Source organism: Falco punctatus (assembly GCF_963210335.1).
Source record: "Falco punctatus genome assembly, chromosome: 9".
NCBI lineage: Eukaryota > Metazoa > Chordata > Aves > Falconiformes > Falconidae > Falco > Falco punctatus.
In genome coordinates this window covers 53,977,387-53,994,466 of record NC_137589.1, presented here as the reverse complement: position 1 = coordinate 53,994,466, position 17,080 = coordinate 53,977,387, and the positions used below count along the sequence as shown (strand labels likewise).

Here is a 17,080-nt window from a genome sequence, read left to right as displayed (position 1 = left end):
CAGCCTCCCTCTGCCCACAGAGCACCACGGGGCGCCGCGAGGAGCGGGTGTGCGCGGAGGGGAGAGGAGGCGCGCCTCGGCGAGCAGGACTCCTCTCACCGCCCCTTAGAGAAGGCAGCTGAGAGAGGAGCTGCATCCCCACCCCGACAGCGGCCGCAGCACTCCCTCCCTCACAGCAGGACCCTGCCCTTCCCCAAGATGGCGGCGCGGGCTTCGCCCCGCTTCAAGACGGCGGCGTGGGGGCTCCGCCCCCTGGCGGCCGAGCGGGGCGGCGGCCGGTGTGGCCGGTGTCGCCGGTGTCCTTGCGGCGGGCGGCGGCCGGGGCCGCGGACAGGTGCGGAGCCATGCTAGCCTTCGTGGCGAGGGCTGTGGTAAGTGTCAGCCGCGCTCCGCCCGAGGATACCGAGCGGGGGTGGGGGGCTCCAGCCGGCCCGGGACGGGGCGCGGGGGGGGCCGTGAGATAGCGGCCGGGCCGCGCCGCGCCGCCCGCGGGAGGGGCCATGGTGGCCGGGGACGTCCCGGTGCCGAGCAGGCGGCACACAGCGCCGGGCCTGCCCCGAGCCGCGATAACGGGCAGGAGCCGCCGGCGGGCGGCAGCGGCCTGGGCCCGGGGCTGGGCCACGGCCCCGCCGGTCCTGGCGCGGGCTCCGCCGGCCGCCCCGGCCCGCCTGGGGCCGTCGGGCAGGGGCAGGGGAGGTGGCGCGGGCCGGCGGCCCAGGGTCTCGCTGCGAGGGGGGCGAGGGGCCCGGCCACCGGCAGGGAGCCTCGAGGGGCGGCGGGGCCGGGGGACGCTGCCTAGGCCTCCCGCCGGGCGCCTCCGCGGGAGCCCAGGGCCGGGCCCCGGCGAGGAGGCGGGCGCAGAGCGGCGGGGGGCGGCCCCGGCAGCCGCCGTGCCGGGCTGAGGGGGGCCGCGGCCCGCCCCGCGTCCCTCGCAGGGGCCCGGCGGCCGAGCGGGGGCGGTCGCTCCGAGGGGCGGCCGGGACGGGCTGTCCCCGCGCCGAGGGTCTCCAGCGTCCCCTTTAAAAACAAAAGGACGAGGGAAAGACAAACCGCCGCCGCCTGCACACGGCCGCGGCCGGCTGGGAGGCAGACGCCGCTCTGAGGCGCCTGGCCCAGCCCCGGGCCCGCCGGGCTTCCCACGCGCTGTGCCGGCCCCGGGGAAGGTCGGCGGCGCTGGAGGGCGGCCGTGTCCCGCGGGCTGTGTCCGCGCTGCCAGCGCCCTTGGCCTCAGACCAGCCGAGCAGAGGGCACCAGAGCAAAGACACAAACGTGCTCCACGTTTTAGCGTGCGCTGTTTTCAGTTGATTGGGTTTGGGATTTGCACCGTTACCTCAGGGAAAATCTGAAACCGCTTTTGGGAGTCATCGTTCTTGATCTCAGCTACGCAGGAGGCTGCGCCTGCCTGCCCCTCGGGCAACAGACAGACGCGAAGGAGGGGGGATGCTCCCTGTGGCTGCGCACTTCTGTTGTTGCTTTGCTTTGGAGATACCGGTTGATTTTTTTTGAGGGTTGACAACCCAAAGCTCCCCAAAGTCTCAGCTTGCAATAACGACCACATGTGTGTGGGGCATGAGGGCCTGTAGCGCCGAACTGAATTTGCTCCCATCTCCAACTAATCCTACGTCACCTACAGTGATGCTGGGTCACTGCCCAGTTCCTGCTGGAGAGCTGTCCCCCTCCGGCACTCTGACCACCTTTGCCTGAGCAAAGGAACTAAATTGCCCATCACCCCACAGAAATGCTCCCTGCAGCTTGTCCCATCCAGTGACAGCCCCTGCTGCCACCTGCTTCGAGGACATAAACTGGCATCTCTCCTGCCTGATGTTCAGGCTCCTGTCACGATGGCCGCCGTAGTTTCATGGTCCAGGTGAGGGCTGAGGGAATGCTGTCCCCAGCACTTTCACTTCTGCCGTGGTTAGAGGCCCAGAGCTATTGATCAGAGAAGGACTCTGCCCGCCCAGTATTGATCAGCAAGCAGCGACTGGGCAATGCAGGGCTGATGGTCAGTGGCTGTGGGAGGGCTTCCCAGAGAGGTGCCATGGTGGCAGCTGAGGCGACCTGACGGGCTGATTACCCCCATCCTCTCCCGGAACCCTGTCTGGCCCTGAGCCCTCCGATCAGAGGACAGTTTGCTAACGAGGTGACGCCCTGCGTGGGCAGCACATTGTCAGGTGGAAGAGGAAACCGAGACAGGCCAGGGGAGAGGTTTACGATCTTTTCTGTCCTACCAGCCATGGATAGGAAGCAGAAGCAAGGAGAGAAGGTACGGTACGCCCACATGGCCACGATTAACACCCTTCACTTCTTCCCAGATCCACTCTTCTTTCATGCTTCAGTAATTCCCCCTTCTCTTGTTTTTAACATTCCTTCTCCAAACCTCGATCTCATAGTTCTTGCTGTGTCCTACAAAGAGCATAGGGCATTTTGTCTGGGGGCTCAGTACCACACAGAGGCTTTGTCACCTTGCAGATTTAGCTCACGCTTTCTTCTTCTCTGTGCTTAACTGCTGGGAGGAGGTGGGGGGGACAGATATTTTCTCACTGCCTTGGAAATCAAAGGGAATGTTCTCACTGGCTTTGTATCCTCAGTACTCGGTTGATGCGAAGTCCAGAGTCCTGCAGGGAAGTGTCTGATTCAGCAGCTCCAATAGAGGGGGAGGAGCAGAGGGAACTGAAAACCTTTAGAGTACAATTTAAACGTTTTCAAGCTGGAGGATGTCCAACCCTGTTCACCCAAGAGTTATTTGTTTGGGGGGAAACTGCAGAGTTCTTTTCCTGGTTATCTTCTGGGTTTGATCCATTTCATTTCTAAGGCTTTCACTCTCACGTGACACCATGGGATCCTCACCCACAATTTCCTGAACAGCTTTCCCTGTTTCCAAAGGCTCCTGTAGTTTGGCCAGTCCCATACTGGTACTACTGGGTAGAGGTTCTCTTAATAATAGCTGAATCCTCCAGTAACTGGAAAGTTCATCAGCACAAAGGAGAGTTGCCCCAAGGCCTGCATATCACAGCCGGTCCTTCCGTGACCGTCACTGGTGATGTACGATCCCTGGCCAGTCAGTCAGAGAAGAGGCACTTTAACCCTGCCCCAAACGTAACTAAATTCTGCCTCCTCAAAGCCCAGATGGCACAAGGGCTCTGCTTAACATTCTAGCCTTATGCTGTTGTAAGAAGTAACGAAACAGTTTCTGACAGTACGTAAGATGTAAGTCATGAAAGAAATATTCTTTCTTCCCACTTACCATGGGATGGAAGGGTCTGACTTTGCTATGTGTGTGGAGACTCTCAGCTGGAAGGTGCCCAGAGAGTGGGAGATGTGTCATTATCCTGGCAGCATTTCCTCTGGTGACCTGAAAATCGGTATCTTGGGAGATCAAGTTTCTCTTTTTCAACTTTTCTGGATGTCCTACAACCATCTCTAGCATGCAGTTAGTAGACTGCCCCTTGGTTTGTGCTTTGTGTGCTCTGCTCCCATGCTGAGACTTCTGCGTGTCCTCAGAGAGGCTGGGGTAGGGACTCCCAGATCCAGGTTGTTTGCTGCCTTGTGCATATTGGGGAAAAGCCTTGTCTCGACCTTTGCTCTGTGCCTTGCAGGCCAGGCCCTACGGCCTGCTGAAGCCGACAGCTTTAGGCAAGATCCCAGGCAGATTCCAACTTCATCAGGAAGCGTTGCCCCATCTCCCTGTGCCACCACTCCAGCAAACGCTGGACCGCTACCTGCTGGCTCTGCAGCCCATCATCAGCGAGGAGGAGCTGAACCACACACAGGAGCTGGTGGCTGAGTTCTGCAAGCCAGGAGGCGTTGGGGAGAGGCTGCAGAAAGGCCTGGAGAGAAGAGCCAAGAAAACAGAGAACTGGGTAGGTTGGGACTCTGGCCGCAGGCTCTGGTTAGGGAGGGTGGTCTGATGCACACCTTGCTGGTGTCCTGGCTGCATCCACTGGCACCTGTGTTTTCATAGCATCACCTTCGTGACCAGTCTGCTGCTGACCTCCCCAAGCTGTGCAAGCTCCTCACCAGGACTTGGGTGAGCAGAGAGATTTATGGCAGAATAGGGAGTCACTAACCCTGTATGTGGCTGCTGAAGCCTCTAACCTGTTGGCATCACACAGCTGGCCCAAGAACTTGAAGGAAACCCTCTGCTCGAGCCCTGCACCAAGAGCCCCCCCCACCTTGCTCAAATCCCCCTCTACCCTTCCACATGCAAAGCATATGACCCAAACAGTTTGTTTGCAAAGTGTGGGGCAGAACTGGGGACAGGATGCCGAGACTGTTCAGCCAGGCATGGGTCAAACAGCAGCAGATGCCGTGCCTGCATGTTGCCTTTCTCCATCCCAGCTCTCAGACTGGTGGCTGAAGACAGCTTACCTGGAGTATCGCCTGCCAGTTGTGGTCCACTCCAGCCCCGGTGTGGTCTTACCTAAGCAGGATTTTCTGGATCGACAAGGTCAGCTCAGGTAAAGTCCTTTTCCTACGTTCCCCTAGGTTTCAGATGGGATGCACTATCTCTGCTGGTACAGGGAAGAGGGTGTTTACGCTGATTGAGAAAGAGAGTAATTATCATGTGGTCCCCAAGTCTGATAACTGCCTGTGCTGTGCAAGAGGGCTGTACAGATAAGGAAAGGCTGCCAGGCTTTAAGGAAACTCTGGTTACACCAGACTAAGTATGTCATCAAGGGTGAAAACTGAAGCGTCCCGTGGTTCAAGTACTAAACAGGGACTAAAAACCTATGTTTCTGTCTTTACTGTAGCACAGATCTTCATTGCAAGGTGGCCAGATCACTGGCTGGAGGCATTATGAGAATATATCTGACACACTGAAGACTAAGAGGTGCTAAGATTGTGTGTGCAGTTAAAGGAGGCGTAAAAAGTATCCCAGGCACGTCAGGGAGACTAACCAGGAGTTGGGCTCTGGAGTCTGCTAGTTTGTAGGGATGGGGGAACCTGCTGCAGGACTCTCATTTGGTCTGTTCCTGCAGGGGACTGTCCCCTGTTGTGTCATTTCACTTGTGATTTATCGTTTGGGAAACTTAACAGTGACCAGCCTCGCCACTCTGAGCTTTTCCTTGCAATCAAACCCTGCTACATCCTCTCTTCCTTGTGGTCTCCCTTTGATTTTTAACCACCACTAAGAGTGTGTTAAACCCACCTGCAGAACTTTAGCATTGACCTTTATACAGTTACCTTTGCCACAGTTACCAGTCATTGCTGCTCTGGTAGTTCAGAAGTACCAGCCAGGGGAGCAGTAAGGCTGAGAACAAATCCTCCCTTCCAGTCCCTGGGATACACCTGAGCAGAGCTTTACGGGGACAGTGCAAGACTAGATCAGCATCTTTGAAAGCAGTCGCTCATATTCACTCTCAAGTTACCCAAATAGAAGATGGGATCTGGAGCACTACCGGTGCCCTGAGCAGTGGAACTGAGCAGCTGCGTAAGAATCTGGGCTTCCATGTTAAATACAATCTAAATGTGTGTTTGCATAGTTTGTGGCTGCAGAAAGAAGTCTGGCAGCACGGCTTGAGACTAAAGCTTCAGAAACCAGAAGGCAGGGTTTAGAAGTAGGGTTCTCCATTCCTTAATCTGGCCAACACTGCTGGCTGAAAACAAGTCAACTAACCTCTCCCCCGTCTTCCCCCTCAAGCCCTAACTGCACTCCCAGGCTGTTTGCTCTCTGGAAGGGAACATAGGCTCTCTCACTGTTGTTCCCTAGCTGTTTTACTTTCTCAGGTTTTGCAATATGGCTGGGAAATTTTCATTGAAACCTACTTTGCAGGATGTCTCATTTGTTTAACAGCCCGTAGGTTCTTGGAGTTATGTCCTTTGATCTTTACTAGGGATGGGTAGGCTGAGCAAATCCAGATGACACTGCCTGCAAATGCCAAATGCTCACAGCACTATAAAGCCTTTGAAGCTCAGCTGACTGCAACTCTTGTCACAGTGACCTCCTGCCTCCTTCCTCCCACGCATGGGTGGGAGCTCCCAGGTCAGAGTAGGCCAGCCTGTCACTCCCAGCTAAGCAGTTTGATGTGGCTTGTCACAGCCTCCCTCGCTGCTGGGATTTGGCATTGGCTGTGTTTATGTTGATCCCTGTGAACACAACACCTTGGCATCAGCACTTAGCATGTCTGCGTTTGCCTCAGATCCCTCGATGCTAGAGGAATGTTCTCAAGAGTTGCATTAGCAGCAGAACATTTACCAGGTAGGAACTAAGCAGTGGCGAGTCTTGGATGCAGGGAGATACAGCTGTGCCTTGGCTTGAAACTCAGAGGTGGCCTCTGGCCACAGAAGGGCAGAAATCCCCTGTTCTTGGTGCTGTTTTAGTGCCAAGACTCAGAGCTAGGATGTGGTAAAACCAAACCCGTCAGTAAAAAATGCTGCTGTTAGGTCCTTTGTGCATCTGGACTGAACCCTGCTTTCTTGAAAGTTGTCTAGAGTTCCTTGGTTATATAGTAAGATACATTTTTTAAAAAGGAAAGTGCTACGTGGTAGTACTGTCCAGCTATCTTAAGTGACAACCCCAGAGTGGCTGTATCAGCTAACCAGAGATGGGCACAGTAGGGGCTTGGCAGAAAGCCTGAACTTCCTAAGGAGCAGAGGGAAGCTCGGCTAGCCCTCAGCTAGTTTCTCAGCTCCAGATGTTCTGTGTTTGACTCTCAACTTGTTCCATTTGATACTCTTCCAGGTTTGCTGCCAAGCTGATTGAGGGCATCCTGGATTTCAAGACCATGATTGACAAGTGAGTTAGCGACCCTGCTACTGCTCATGTGTTCCTCACTGTCATAGAAAGGCTGAGCCTAGTCAATAAATCTCCCTTCCAAAGAGAAAGGCAAGAAAAGACAGCACATATTTGAAAAGATATATTGTAATCAACATCACTGCTCACTGCCAAAATTACCACCACTGCTTACTTGTCTTTCTTCATGTTCTTTGTTTACCTTAATACTTTCATTTGACGTGTGTACATGCTTAGAGGGAGTGAGCCTGACTGACAGTCCTACGTACTTTTGTTTGCCCACAGAACAGTTACAGTTCAGGCAGCAGGAATTTCTCTCTTTCATTTTGGGTTTCTGGTATTTTTCATCTCCCAGCTGGATAGGATGAGCTCTAGAGAAACTTGTTCCTCCCTACTCTTTTTTTCTTGTGATCACCAACAAACCTCAGCTGAACATGCCTTATTTATGTTCCAAAAATATGTTTACCAACATCACACCTTTACACCCAAATTCAGACAAGGCTCAGGGCCAGCCCCGAGAAGGATGGTTGGAATATGACTGCGCAAGTGATTGATCGTGTCCCAGTCTAGTTCATGAGCCATTAACACATCACTCACCTCTCAAAAATTATAGCCAAAGCCTCTTTCTGCCATTTCACAGGAGATACATCTCCCAGTATGTTGTGCCCTGGAGTCTTCTCTGCGGCTGTGCAGTGTAGCTCCAGAGATCTGGCGCTCTGGTGTTACAAAGGGAATAGTGTTCTTCCCCCTTCCCAAACGAAAGGCCAGCAAACAGACTTTTTGTAGACCCAACTATGAAAGCTGGCAGGAATGGGGAAGGACAGCCCCTTTTTTATACTGCCAGCACCGACGCATTTAGATCTTGCTGCAGTGAGTGACAGCAGCTGCATGGCTGAGCCTGTGCCCATTGTGTGGGGAGTGCAGGCCTTCCCACTCATCTGTTTTCTCTCCCCCTTCCTCCTTTACCTTGCTGTGTCTTCAGTGAGACCCTTCCAGTGGAGTACCTGGGTGGGAAGCCCCTCTGCATGAACCAGTACTACCAGATCCTCTCATCCTGCCGCATTCCTGGGCCCAAGCGGGACTCCATTGTCAACTATGCCAAAGGCAAAAAGCAATCCAGACACATCACAGTGGTTCACAACTTCCAGGTATGGCAGCTGCTGGGCTTTCGAGGTTTGTTTAGATGTAGGAGTCCCTTTCAGCTAGCTGCGGTCCAGAGGAAAGGGAACAGCAAAGCTCTGCCCACAAGGCTTGCCTTACCAGCGATTTGTTCCTACTCCTTTTACCCGCTTTGGCCTTAGCTGGCCAACAGCTGGGACTGTGTGAGCAACAGACCACGAGGCAGAAAAAATGCTCTCTTCCTCTGTTTCTTGTCCCCACAATTCCTGTCTCTCAAAGCCCTACCACCATAGCCGAGCCTCAGAAACAGGAATTCCTCGTGTGTTTGACCTGTGCTACCGTGGCTTCTGAGCTTCAAACCTAGACTGTATTTATGGTCTGCAAGGGAAGCTGGGCTTTGGTGTTTCAGTTCTGAGTGTCCTTCAAAGCTCTGCTTACAAGCCAAGCTCTCGGGTCAGGTCTTACCTTCTCACAGTGGCTGTTCCCTGTTTCTGGGACTGGACAAGAAAGATCTCCTCTCATGTTGCCTCTGTCCTTGTCCATTCTTCTCACCTTCAGTTCTTCGAGCTGGATGTTTACAACAGTGACGGAAGTCCCCTTACCACTGACCAGCTCTTCATTCAGCTGGAGAAGATATGGAACACCTCCCTCCAAACAAACAAAGAACCTATTGGGATCCTCACTACCAACCACCGAAACAGCTGGGCAAAAGCCTACAACAACCTTCTGAAAGGTCTGTAGAGCCCCTAACATGCAAGTCCTAACAGACATGACCACCACCATCACTGCTGTGCTCTGCTCAGTGCTTTGGAAGCTCGTTCTGGACAGATACCTCCAAGAATCAACTTGACTTCATTGCATAGCATAGTCATTTTTGTTTTGGAAGGTACACAGGTCAAGTCTGAAACTTTTGTTAGATTTTGAAATCTTAGAGTTTGTTTGTTGCTTTACAAATGGGTGGGATGTAGGAAACGTGAAAAAAAGGAGGGTGAATGCAGCATGCTCACATCTGTAACAACCCGGCTAACAAAACTGTAGCTAACTATATACCCCTAAATGACTAGTATTGCATTGAGGTACAATGGGAATCCAACACTGGGTCCTTCAAACCCGCTTTTTCAAATTTTGGTCTCCCTCCAATTTAAATGGAAGTTTTCCAACTCCCCTTCCTTATTTGTTGTTCATTTCTCTCCCAGATAAGACCAACAAGGAATCTGTGCGTGCGATTGAGAAGAGCATTTGCACTGTCTGCCTTGATGCACCTATGCCACGGGTGTCTGATGACATCTACAAGAGCCGTGTGGCTGCTCAGATGCTGCACGGCGGGGGCAGTCGCTGGAACAGCGGGAACCGATGGTTCGACAAAACCCTTCAAGTAAGTGCTGATGCTTTACAGATGCTGAAGACATGGGTCTGGAGGAGGTGCTTTTTCCTGACGCTACAAAGGTCCAAGTAATCCCAAAAACCTTTTGCAGGAATGTTTTCCTTGTATCAAGAGGGTGGAGAAGTAGGGGAGACGAGGTGTGGTGGCTGGCAGTATGACACCCTATGGTTTCCCTTGCAGTCACCACAAGCACTCATTCCTGCCTCAAGGACTTTTGTTTTACTGTCTCTGCCCATACTTACTCAGCGTAGCAGTTCTTTGTGTTTCTTGTAAATCAATTTTCTGCCTGCGGTGAACAATGCCTCATCTGCTTGGAGGCAGCCCAGATGCAGGGAGGTCCGTTCCTTGTATCTCTCCTCTAGGCTTGTCACTTTTCCCTTTTCTGCCAGAAGCTGCCCAATGGCTTTTAGTTTTGTTTTTTTGAAACAAAAGCTGCCATCCCATGGCATCCCTCAGATCTCTCCTCCGATCTTGTCAAGAGCCTTCAACAGCAGCTGCTATTCAAGCTTTCTCCTTCATTAGTTGGTATATGGCTTGTGGATAGTAGCAGTCATGCTTTAAAAGATTATTCTCACATCTGCTGAGCTCTTCATAATGTTTTCAGCTATTTTGTTCCTATTTGGAACACTTCATCGATGGGATAAAGCTTAGATGCTCCAGCTAACTGAAAAGTAATGGTAAGCCAGCACATGGCGATATTATTCCTGTATTATGTGTGCATCTAAGTAAATCAAAACCACTGAACCATTCTGTATTGCCAGGACACTCTCACCCAGCTAGTTTTGCAGAACTGTAATGATGCCATCAGATCTTCTAGGCCTGCTGAAAGGCTTCTGTTGCTGTTCTGCTAAACAAGACCTTTGGGTTACCTTTCTAGTGTGCAAGGATAGAATCGCTGTCCATTCTGAAACAGCAGTGAGGTACTAAGATCTCTCTGGATAGCTCCTGCTTCACACACTGCATGTCTGTCTTCAATGCTGTCCTCTTGTGCTTCCCTCATAGTTCATCATTGCTGAAGATGGCTCCTGTGGTCTTGTATATGAGCACGCTCCCTCCGAAGGCCCACCCATTGTTGCTCTTCTGGATCACATCGTGGAGTACACGTGAGTCCTGCCTCCTCTACTTTTCCTCAGCATTGGAAGGCAGGTTTCAAACCACCTGCTCCCCAAGATCATGCCACTTCACAGTTCACCCCCTAGGAATCTGTTCTGGAGGAATGGTAGCGGGGTGCTAATTAGGTATTGCAGTTCTTGTATTTGTGATAAGAATCAAGTGGCCAAGCTACTCTGAACAAGTTTTGCTGCTGCTTCCATTCTCAGGGAATTGCACTGTTCAGAACTAACAGGTCTTCCACTGGGGAGAGGTGTTTCTTCTGGGCAGAAGGCACAGATGTAATTTCATTCATATCCTTCAAAAAAATACTGTAATAGTATTGTGAAGAATTTTTCAGCCTGTCGCTAGTGTCACAAAGTGCTGGGGAAGATCTCCTGTGCATGTCAACCTGGGTTCTGGTGTGCTTAACTGAGCCTCAAGTTAAAGGTCTGGTTAAACATAACAATTTCTCTGTGCAGGAAGAAACCTGAGCTGGTACGATCGCCCATGAGTCCTTTGCCAATGCCTAAAAAGCTGCGGTTTAACATCACTCCAGAAATCAAGAATGACATAGAGAAGGCAAAGCAGAACCTCAACATGTAAGTGTGAAGCACTTGGAGAGGTCTGGTTAGTGGCTGAGGGAGTAATTAACATCCCCCTCTGGAACGTGTCAGTGGTTTAAATGAGGCTTCCCCCATGGCAGCCAGGGAATTTTCCCAGTGACTTCTTGGGTCAACAGCACTGAACCTAGCTGAAAAGCACACTAAAGCCACCTGCCAGGGGCAAAGTCAGGTGCTAGGAAGGGGTAGTTACCGATCCATCCCATTTACTGAGAAAGAGCAAGGCTTGACTGGATCTAACTTGGGATACTGGAGCAGAAACACACACACACGCGCCCATCTCACCTGGTGAAGATTTTCAGCAGTGGCCAAAAAAAGCTCATCTGTGTGGTGCTGCCCAGACAGATCCATGTCGATGGAGCGTTCTGTCCTACGTAGGTCAGATCCAGATAGCCTGCTCCCACAGAGCCTTGTGAAAGCAAATCTATACCTTTGTTGCAAGAACAGGCAAAGGAACACTTACCTCTTTTTTTCCTTGCAGAATGGTCGAAGACCTGGATGTCAAAGTCATGGTCTTTCATCAATTTGGGAAAGCCTTCCCCAAGTCAGAGAATATAAGTCCCGATGCTTTTATCCAGCTGGCCTTGCAGCTAGCATATTACAGGTAAGACCAACAGGTAGCTCCTCAGCCTCTTCACTGTCAGGCTGAGATACATAAGCTTGAGAAGGGTGGCACAGACAAGTGCCTCGCAGGCTGCTGCAGCCTGCTTTCCGATCACACATTTCCCCCACGCACTGGGCCCAAACAGCAGGTCTCACTTGTGGCAACTGCCAAGCAGCAGGTGAGATTTACCCCTCTGTGTGTGTACAGTCCTAGTAAGGAGGTATCAGAGGTCAGCTGTCAATTGGACCCACTCACATGAAGTCTCCTCCTTCCCCAGTTGTTCCACTTCACAAGAGGCTGCTTCTCCCCAGGCAAACTCACTTCTGTGACTTTCTTCTCCCTCTTCCAGGATGTACGGCCATGCCTGTGCCACATATGAGAGCGCATCGCTAAGGATGTTCCGCCTGGGCCGCACAGACACCATCCGCTCCACTTCTGTACAATCTCTTAAGTTTGTGCAGTCAATGGACAGCCCTGACAAATCGGTGAGGACCTTGAAGAAGTAGAGTAAGAGGACTCCACTCAAAAAACCAACCAACCAAACAAAAAAAACAGAGACAGAGAGAGAGAGAGAGAGAGAGAGAGGAGGAAAAGCTGCTTGTTTGGCTAATGCTGTGTCAGCTGGTTTCAGCTGAGTAGAACTGCACCCGATATGAAGTTGGGCTAAATCGTAGCTTGGAGTCTATACTTACACAGCTTGGGTTTCATTTGGCTTTCCTTTCACATGTGTTGGCCTGAGAAACAACGTGGACATTTCTAATCCCACCAAAACCAAGTATGTCCCTTCTAAAAGTCTGTCTAGCTACTATAAGTTCTGCTACTGGTGGGTGGAGAACTCCATTCAGAATGAAGTAATGCAGCCAAACATGATTTAAAAATTCAATCCAGTAGATCTAAAAATTAGTCTAGCTTGGACACACAAGGCAGAAATGCCTTTCATCCTAGAGGAACAGCCAAAATGAGGTTTTCCATTCTGCAGAAAAACTTACAGAGAGATCTGTGTGTTCTCAGGACCAGGAGAAAGCAGACTTGCTGAGGAGAGCTGCCCAGGCCCATAGGGAATACACTGATATGGTGAGTGTCCTCTCTGTAGCCAGACTTGGGGGTTTACCTAGCAAATGAGGGTTCTGATGAAAGACGAGACCTTAAGAGCCTTCTCTGCTGACACGGTGATGTGGCTGTTTGTGCCGCTGCATAGGTCTAACTGACGGTGCCCGAGGCCACGGACTGAATCCTTTCTCTCTGCTTAGCAGTTTAAGTGTCCCTTGTGGCTGACGTAAAGGAGGGAATCAAACATGAGAGTAGATTCAGTTCCTGCTGTCATTGTTGCTGATAAATGCCAAAGTTGCATGAGGACCCCTTAAACCAGAGGGAGCCCGCAGGCAGGAACCAGAAGGTTGGTTCCACTGGTGTGTTTGATTTCACAGTCCTTACAAACAAGACTGACTGTTGGTCCTAAAGCCAGAGATCTGGCTTCCTCCTAACTTTAAACGTTTAGAGATTTTTAGAAGTGTTCTTTTCCTTAACCCAAAGAAGTGGACAGTTTTGCTCACCTGCCTACTAGACAGGCTTTCACCTAGTCTTCCTTCCTTCCAGGCAATAAGGGGCAATGCAATAGACCGCCACCTCTTAGGCTTGAAGCTTCAAGCTATTGAGGACCTAGTGAGCATGCCTGAACTGTTCATGGACACAGCGTATGCTGTCGCAATGCACTTCAACCTCTCAACCAGCCAGGTAGGACTTGTCTGAGCAAAGACAGAAGCCTTCTCTGTTTCTTTTCATTGCCTTTTTTCTCCACATGTCTCCTTCATTCCTTTCTGTTAGAAACTAATCTTCATTTGGGGCCAGAAATTTTTAAGCCTGCTACCAATCCCATAAAGCTGCAGATCTGATCTTACAGCTGCCACAGTCCCACTCAATCCTGTGAAGAAACTAGCATAACCAAAGCCAAGGTCACCAAAAGCGTCTGGTGCCTAAACGCAAGTGAGATCAATTGAAGTTAGCTGCCAGAACAGCTTGATGCTCATCTGCCATGCTCTCATCCTTACTGATACAGTGCTGCTTGTGACTTACTACGAGCTTACCTTGGGAGGAGGCGCTCCTTTGCAAGTGCATAGGAAAACACGTTGCTCCTCAATGGTAGAATCCAGCATGCCTGTGGCAGTAGGTGGGTCTGACCAAAAAGGCCCTCTTCTAGAGCATTTAACGAGATGGCAGTTTCTTCTACTGTTGACAGAGCTGTTAGCATTCGATGGCTACGTTTCTCTCTGACTGGTTAAGAAGTTTTTAATCACATTGTCTCCACAGGTCCCAGCAAAGACAGACTGTGTGATGTGTTTTGGTCCCGTGGTTCCAGATGGCTATGGAATCTGTTACAACCCTATGGATGAACATATCAACTTTGCAATTTCAGCATTCAACAGCTGTGCTGACACAAATGCAGCCCAAATGGCACATTACCTTGAGAAAGCACTGCTAGACATGAGAATCTTGCTCCAGTCCACTCCCAAATCCAAACTTTAAGAGGCAAACATGATGCAGAACCCTCAAGTAAAGGGGCTATCCCTCATGCACTGAAATTCCCAGTTCCTCAGAAAACAACTGAGGGGACAGCTTGCCCTGGAACCTAGGAAGGCATCTACCATTTGTTTTCAGCAAGAGGTTACAGGATAGTCATCCACAGATACTAAGACTCTGTGGCGAGAAGAAACACTGTCTTAAGCCAAAGTAGAACTGACTGGTCCTCTCCCAGCAAAGCGCACCTTCCTGTCCTCAAAGAGGAGCGAAATACAATTTTTATGGAACTTACTGTAAAGGAATACAGAAAGCACAGTCCTTACTAGTATATAAGTCCATTTGGTGAAAGTAGTTCTCCAGGAAAAGCAGGGAATGTATATTATGTGATGGAACTACTGTAAGACCAAGTCTTTTTGCTGATTTAGTCTTCCAGAAAGTGCAGCATCTTTCAAACTTGACTTAGGGGGAGATAAAAAAAAAAAAAAAAAAAAAAAAAAAGAAAAAAAACTTCATTTTTGGGCTGCTCCAGCAAAACTTTGCCATTGAACTTTGGCAAGGGGAGAAGTTCTTCAGCGAGAGCAGATCCAGTCTCAAGAGTGCACTGCGCTATTTCTCCCAGGCACTGTGACCGTTACATGCTTCACAGGCCTAGGAGCGTTCCCTTCCCCTTGTTTTAGGATGCTGGGATCTCCTTTCTGTTGCACTGACCCTATTAACAACAGAATGTAATTCACTACAAGCTAGGGTGGTTTTTCTTTTGTTGTTCTGGCCTTTTTGTTAAGCTTGCTGTTGTGGTCCTAGCCCTTGATCTTCAGGCTCAGCGTAAAGCTTTTTTACCTACAAAGCTTCTACAAAACTCTCTCGCACAGGTTTTACTAGCTTTGGAGTTCTGTACCTTACCATTTGCAGACATGAGAAGGGATTGCCTATGCATTTAGCAGGACACTTGCTTCGTTGTACCTTTCTTTGGAACAGAGGAAAAGAAAGAGATGGTGGCCTTCTGTTTCCTAGCCAGAAGGCCACACGCCTAATCTCCTTCTGGACACACATGTTAACCCAGTGTGGTTTTATACCTTGCTTTTAGAAACAACTTATTTGTGCATGATGTGTTATGCCTAAGTCATGGACAAATGAGAATGTTTCCTATCAGGAACTCCAGAACATACTTCCATTTCTGTTCCACAGTTCAAATCTGTTAAGATCCAAAGGAGAAGCAGCTGTAGAACCACCCTTTTTCACATCACCCGGCTCCAACAAGGTAGAAAATCATGGAAAGCAGGAAGAAAGCTGAGAACACATGGGCACTGTAGATGTTTGTGCATTGTGGCAGCCATTGTTCCCGCAGCAACAGTGCAGCACCTTTTCTGCCACTCTTGAGAGCTTTTTCTTACTGCAGTGTTACTCAGATTTGTGCCAGCTCTATTCTGTGAGATAATAATCTCATTATAGTGTTTTCATGCTCAGTTGACAAACTGGAGACAGTAAAAAAATTATATATAAACATTAACATACAGTTGCAGCCTAGGAATTTTTGTAAGCGCCACTTCCAATGAATATGCCAGAATCCAAACTCCTGACTATACTTCTTGTTTAGTAAAACCATATGGTAATGAAGAATTCTAGTGCTATTTCTGCAACAGGAATGTAATATTTAAATTGCACACCCTTCAAGACATGGCTGCTGGGACATCACCGTGAACAAGAAGCATGAGGAATCTGATGGCCTGTTTTGTTAACTGGGAAGTATTTGAACATAATCACTACTTCTGTGATCACAGAACAGCAAGGGACATTGATCAAAGTGCCTTGGTGAACATATAGGAAGAAATTTGCACTAAACCTGTTTAAAGAAAAAAAAAATCATTCTAATTTGCTTCTTGAAAGACAGAAGCCAACACCACTGCATTTTTCCTAAAAAGATACTATTTCAGAACTTCTATCTTATACCTAAATAAACCTTAAAAAGGAAAATTTAACTGAAACTCACCTGCACAGCCAGTGATTGTATGAACCGCCACTTTCACATCATCTACATGGATTTAGTTGATCTTTTAGAAGAATCCTGAATGGATTGAGATAGCCTCAAAAAAACCCAACAGGAACACTACAAACCTGCAAGCACGCGTCCCTGCTGTTGACTCCTCTGTATGAATTAGACTGAAAACCACGCGAGGATACTCAGTATTATCAAAGTGTAAGTGATTGTGTGAATACTACATAAAAGACCAAGCCTCACTGGAATAACATCTGGGTTTATGGGGCCTTTTACATTGAAAAAAAAATACTCCTTTTGCCAAAGTAAGCCTCCCCCCAGTACTGAATAAACCTCTGTTGCTATGATGGGGATGAGTTATTTTTCCCCCCCATCTGCAATGCCTTCAACCACTGATGCTATGGTATTGCCACTTAAGTATCCAAGATTGGCCCTTTTCTACTTCTGCCTCAAAGGGGAAGGCTCTCAAAGGAAAGTGCCTATTAATGATTAGGCAGACATATGTGCTGCTGTGACTGTATCTCAGAAGATGGGATTGATCTATGCTGGATCTAAATCTGGATATCCCACCAGCTTCAGCAGAGCACAGCTGCAAGAAGCAGGCTATCATGCTGAAAGAGATACAAGATTCATAAACCACTTAATGCATCCTTAATGATATACAGAGCTAGAATTCAGATTAATTAAGCCAATTTTTAAAGTGCTTAAAAGGACACTAAAAGTCATTACGAGGTTTTTTTCCTTTAAAAAGTCTGATCTTATTGTACGCGTTCTAAAGCGTGATGCCCTTCTGATTCATACTGTCCTGATTTTTTTGGTGTCAACTTACTGAATATTGTTCTCGCTGTTTCTGATTGTTTTATGAAGAGATGTCCATTGTCTTAAAATGCACATTAAGTACAAGAGACTCAAGCTCTGGAAAAACTACTGATTTGGAACAAATAATTTAAGAAATGCATAGACTGAAAATATTCAGCTAACTCTTGGGGTATGAGTGCAATTTATGACACAGCTTGGT

General features: G+C 49.4%; 1 protein-coding gene across 3 annotated transcripts; it reads left to right on the top strand.

Annotated features, from left to right (window-relative positions):
- The first annotated feature begins 100 nt into the window (after positions 1-100).
- On the top strand, positions 101-16,013 carry CRAT (carnitine O-acetyltransferase). Of its 3 annotated transcripts, XM_080402625.1 has the most exons (15): positions 101-371; positions 2,161-2,263; positions 3,597-3,860; positions 4,339-4,457; positions 6,683-6,736; positions 7,716-7,881; positions 8,411-8,585; positions 9,049-9,227; positions 10,239-10,339; positions 10,808-10,927; positions 11,430-11,552; positions 11,902-12,037; positions 12,564-12,626; positions 13,149-13,286; positions 13,860-16,013. In XM_080402625.1, the coding sequence occupies exons 2-15, from the start codon at positions 2,234-2,236 to the stop codon at positions 14,073-14,075; spliced, it is 1,884 nt and encodes a 627-aa protein (XP_080258751.1). In that variant the 5' UTR covers positions 101-371; positions 2,161-2,233; the 3' UTR covers positions 14,076-16,013. The 3 variants fall into 3 exon arrangements, with proteins under 3 accessions (XP_080258751.1, XP_080258753.1, XP_080258752.1); XM_080402627.1 differs by lacking the exon at positions 2,161-2,263; XM_080402626.1 differs by lacking the exon at positions 101-371 and having other exon boundaries at positions 495-2,263.
- The last annotated feature ends 1,067 nt before the right edge of the window (positions 16,014-17,080 follow it).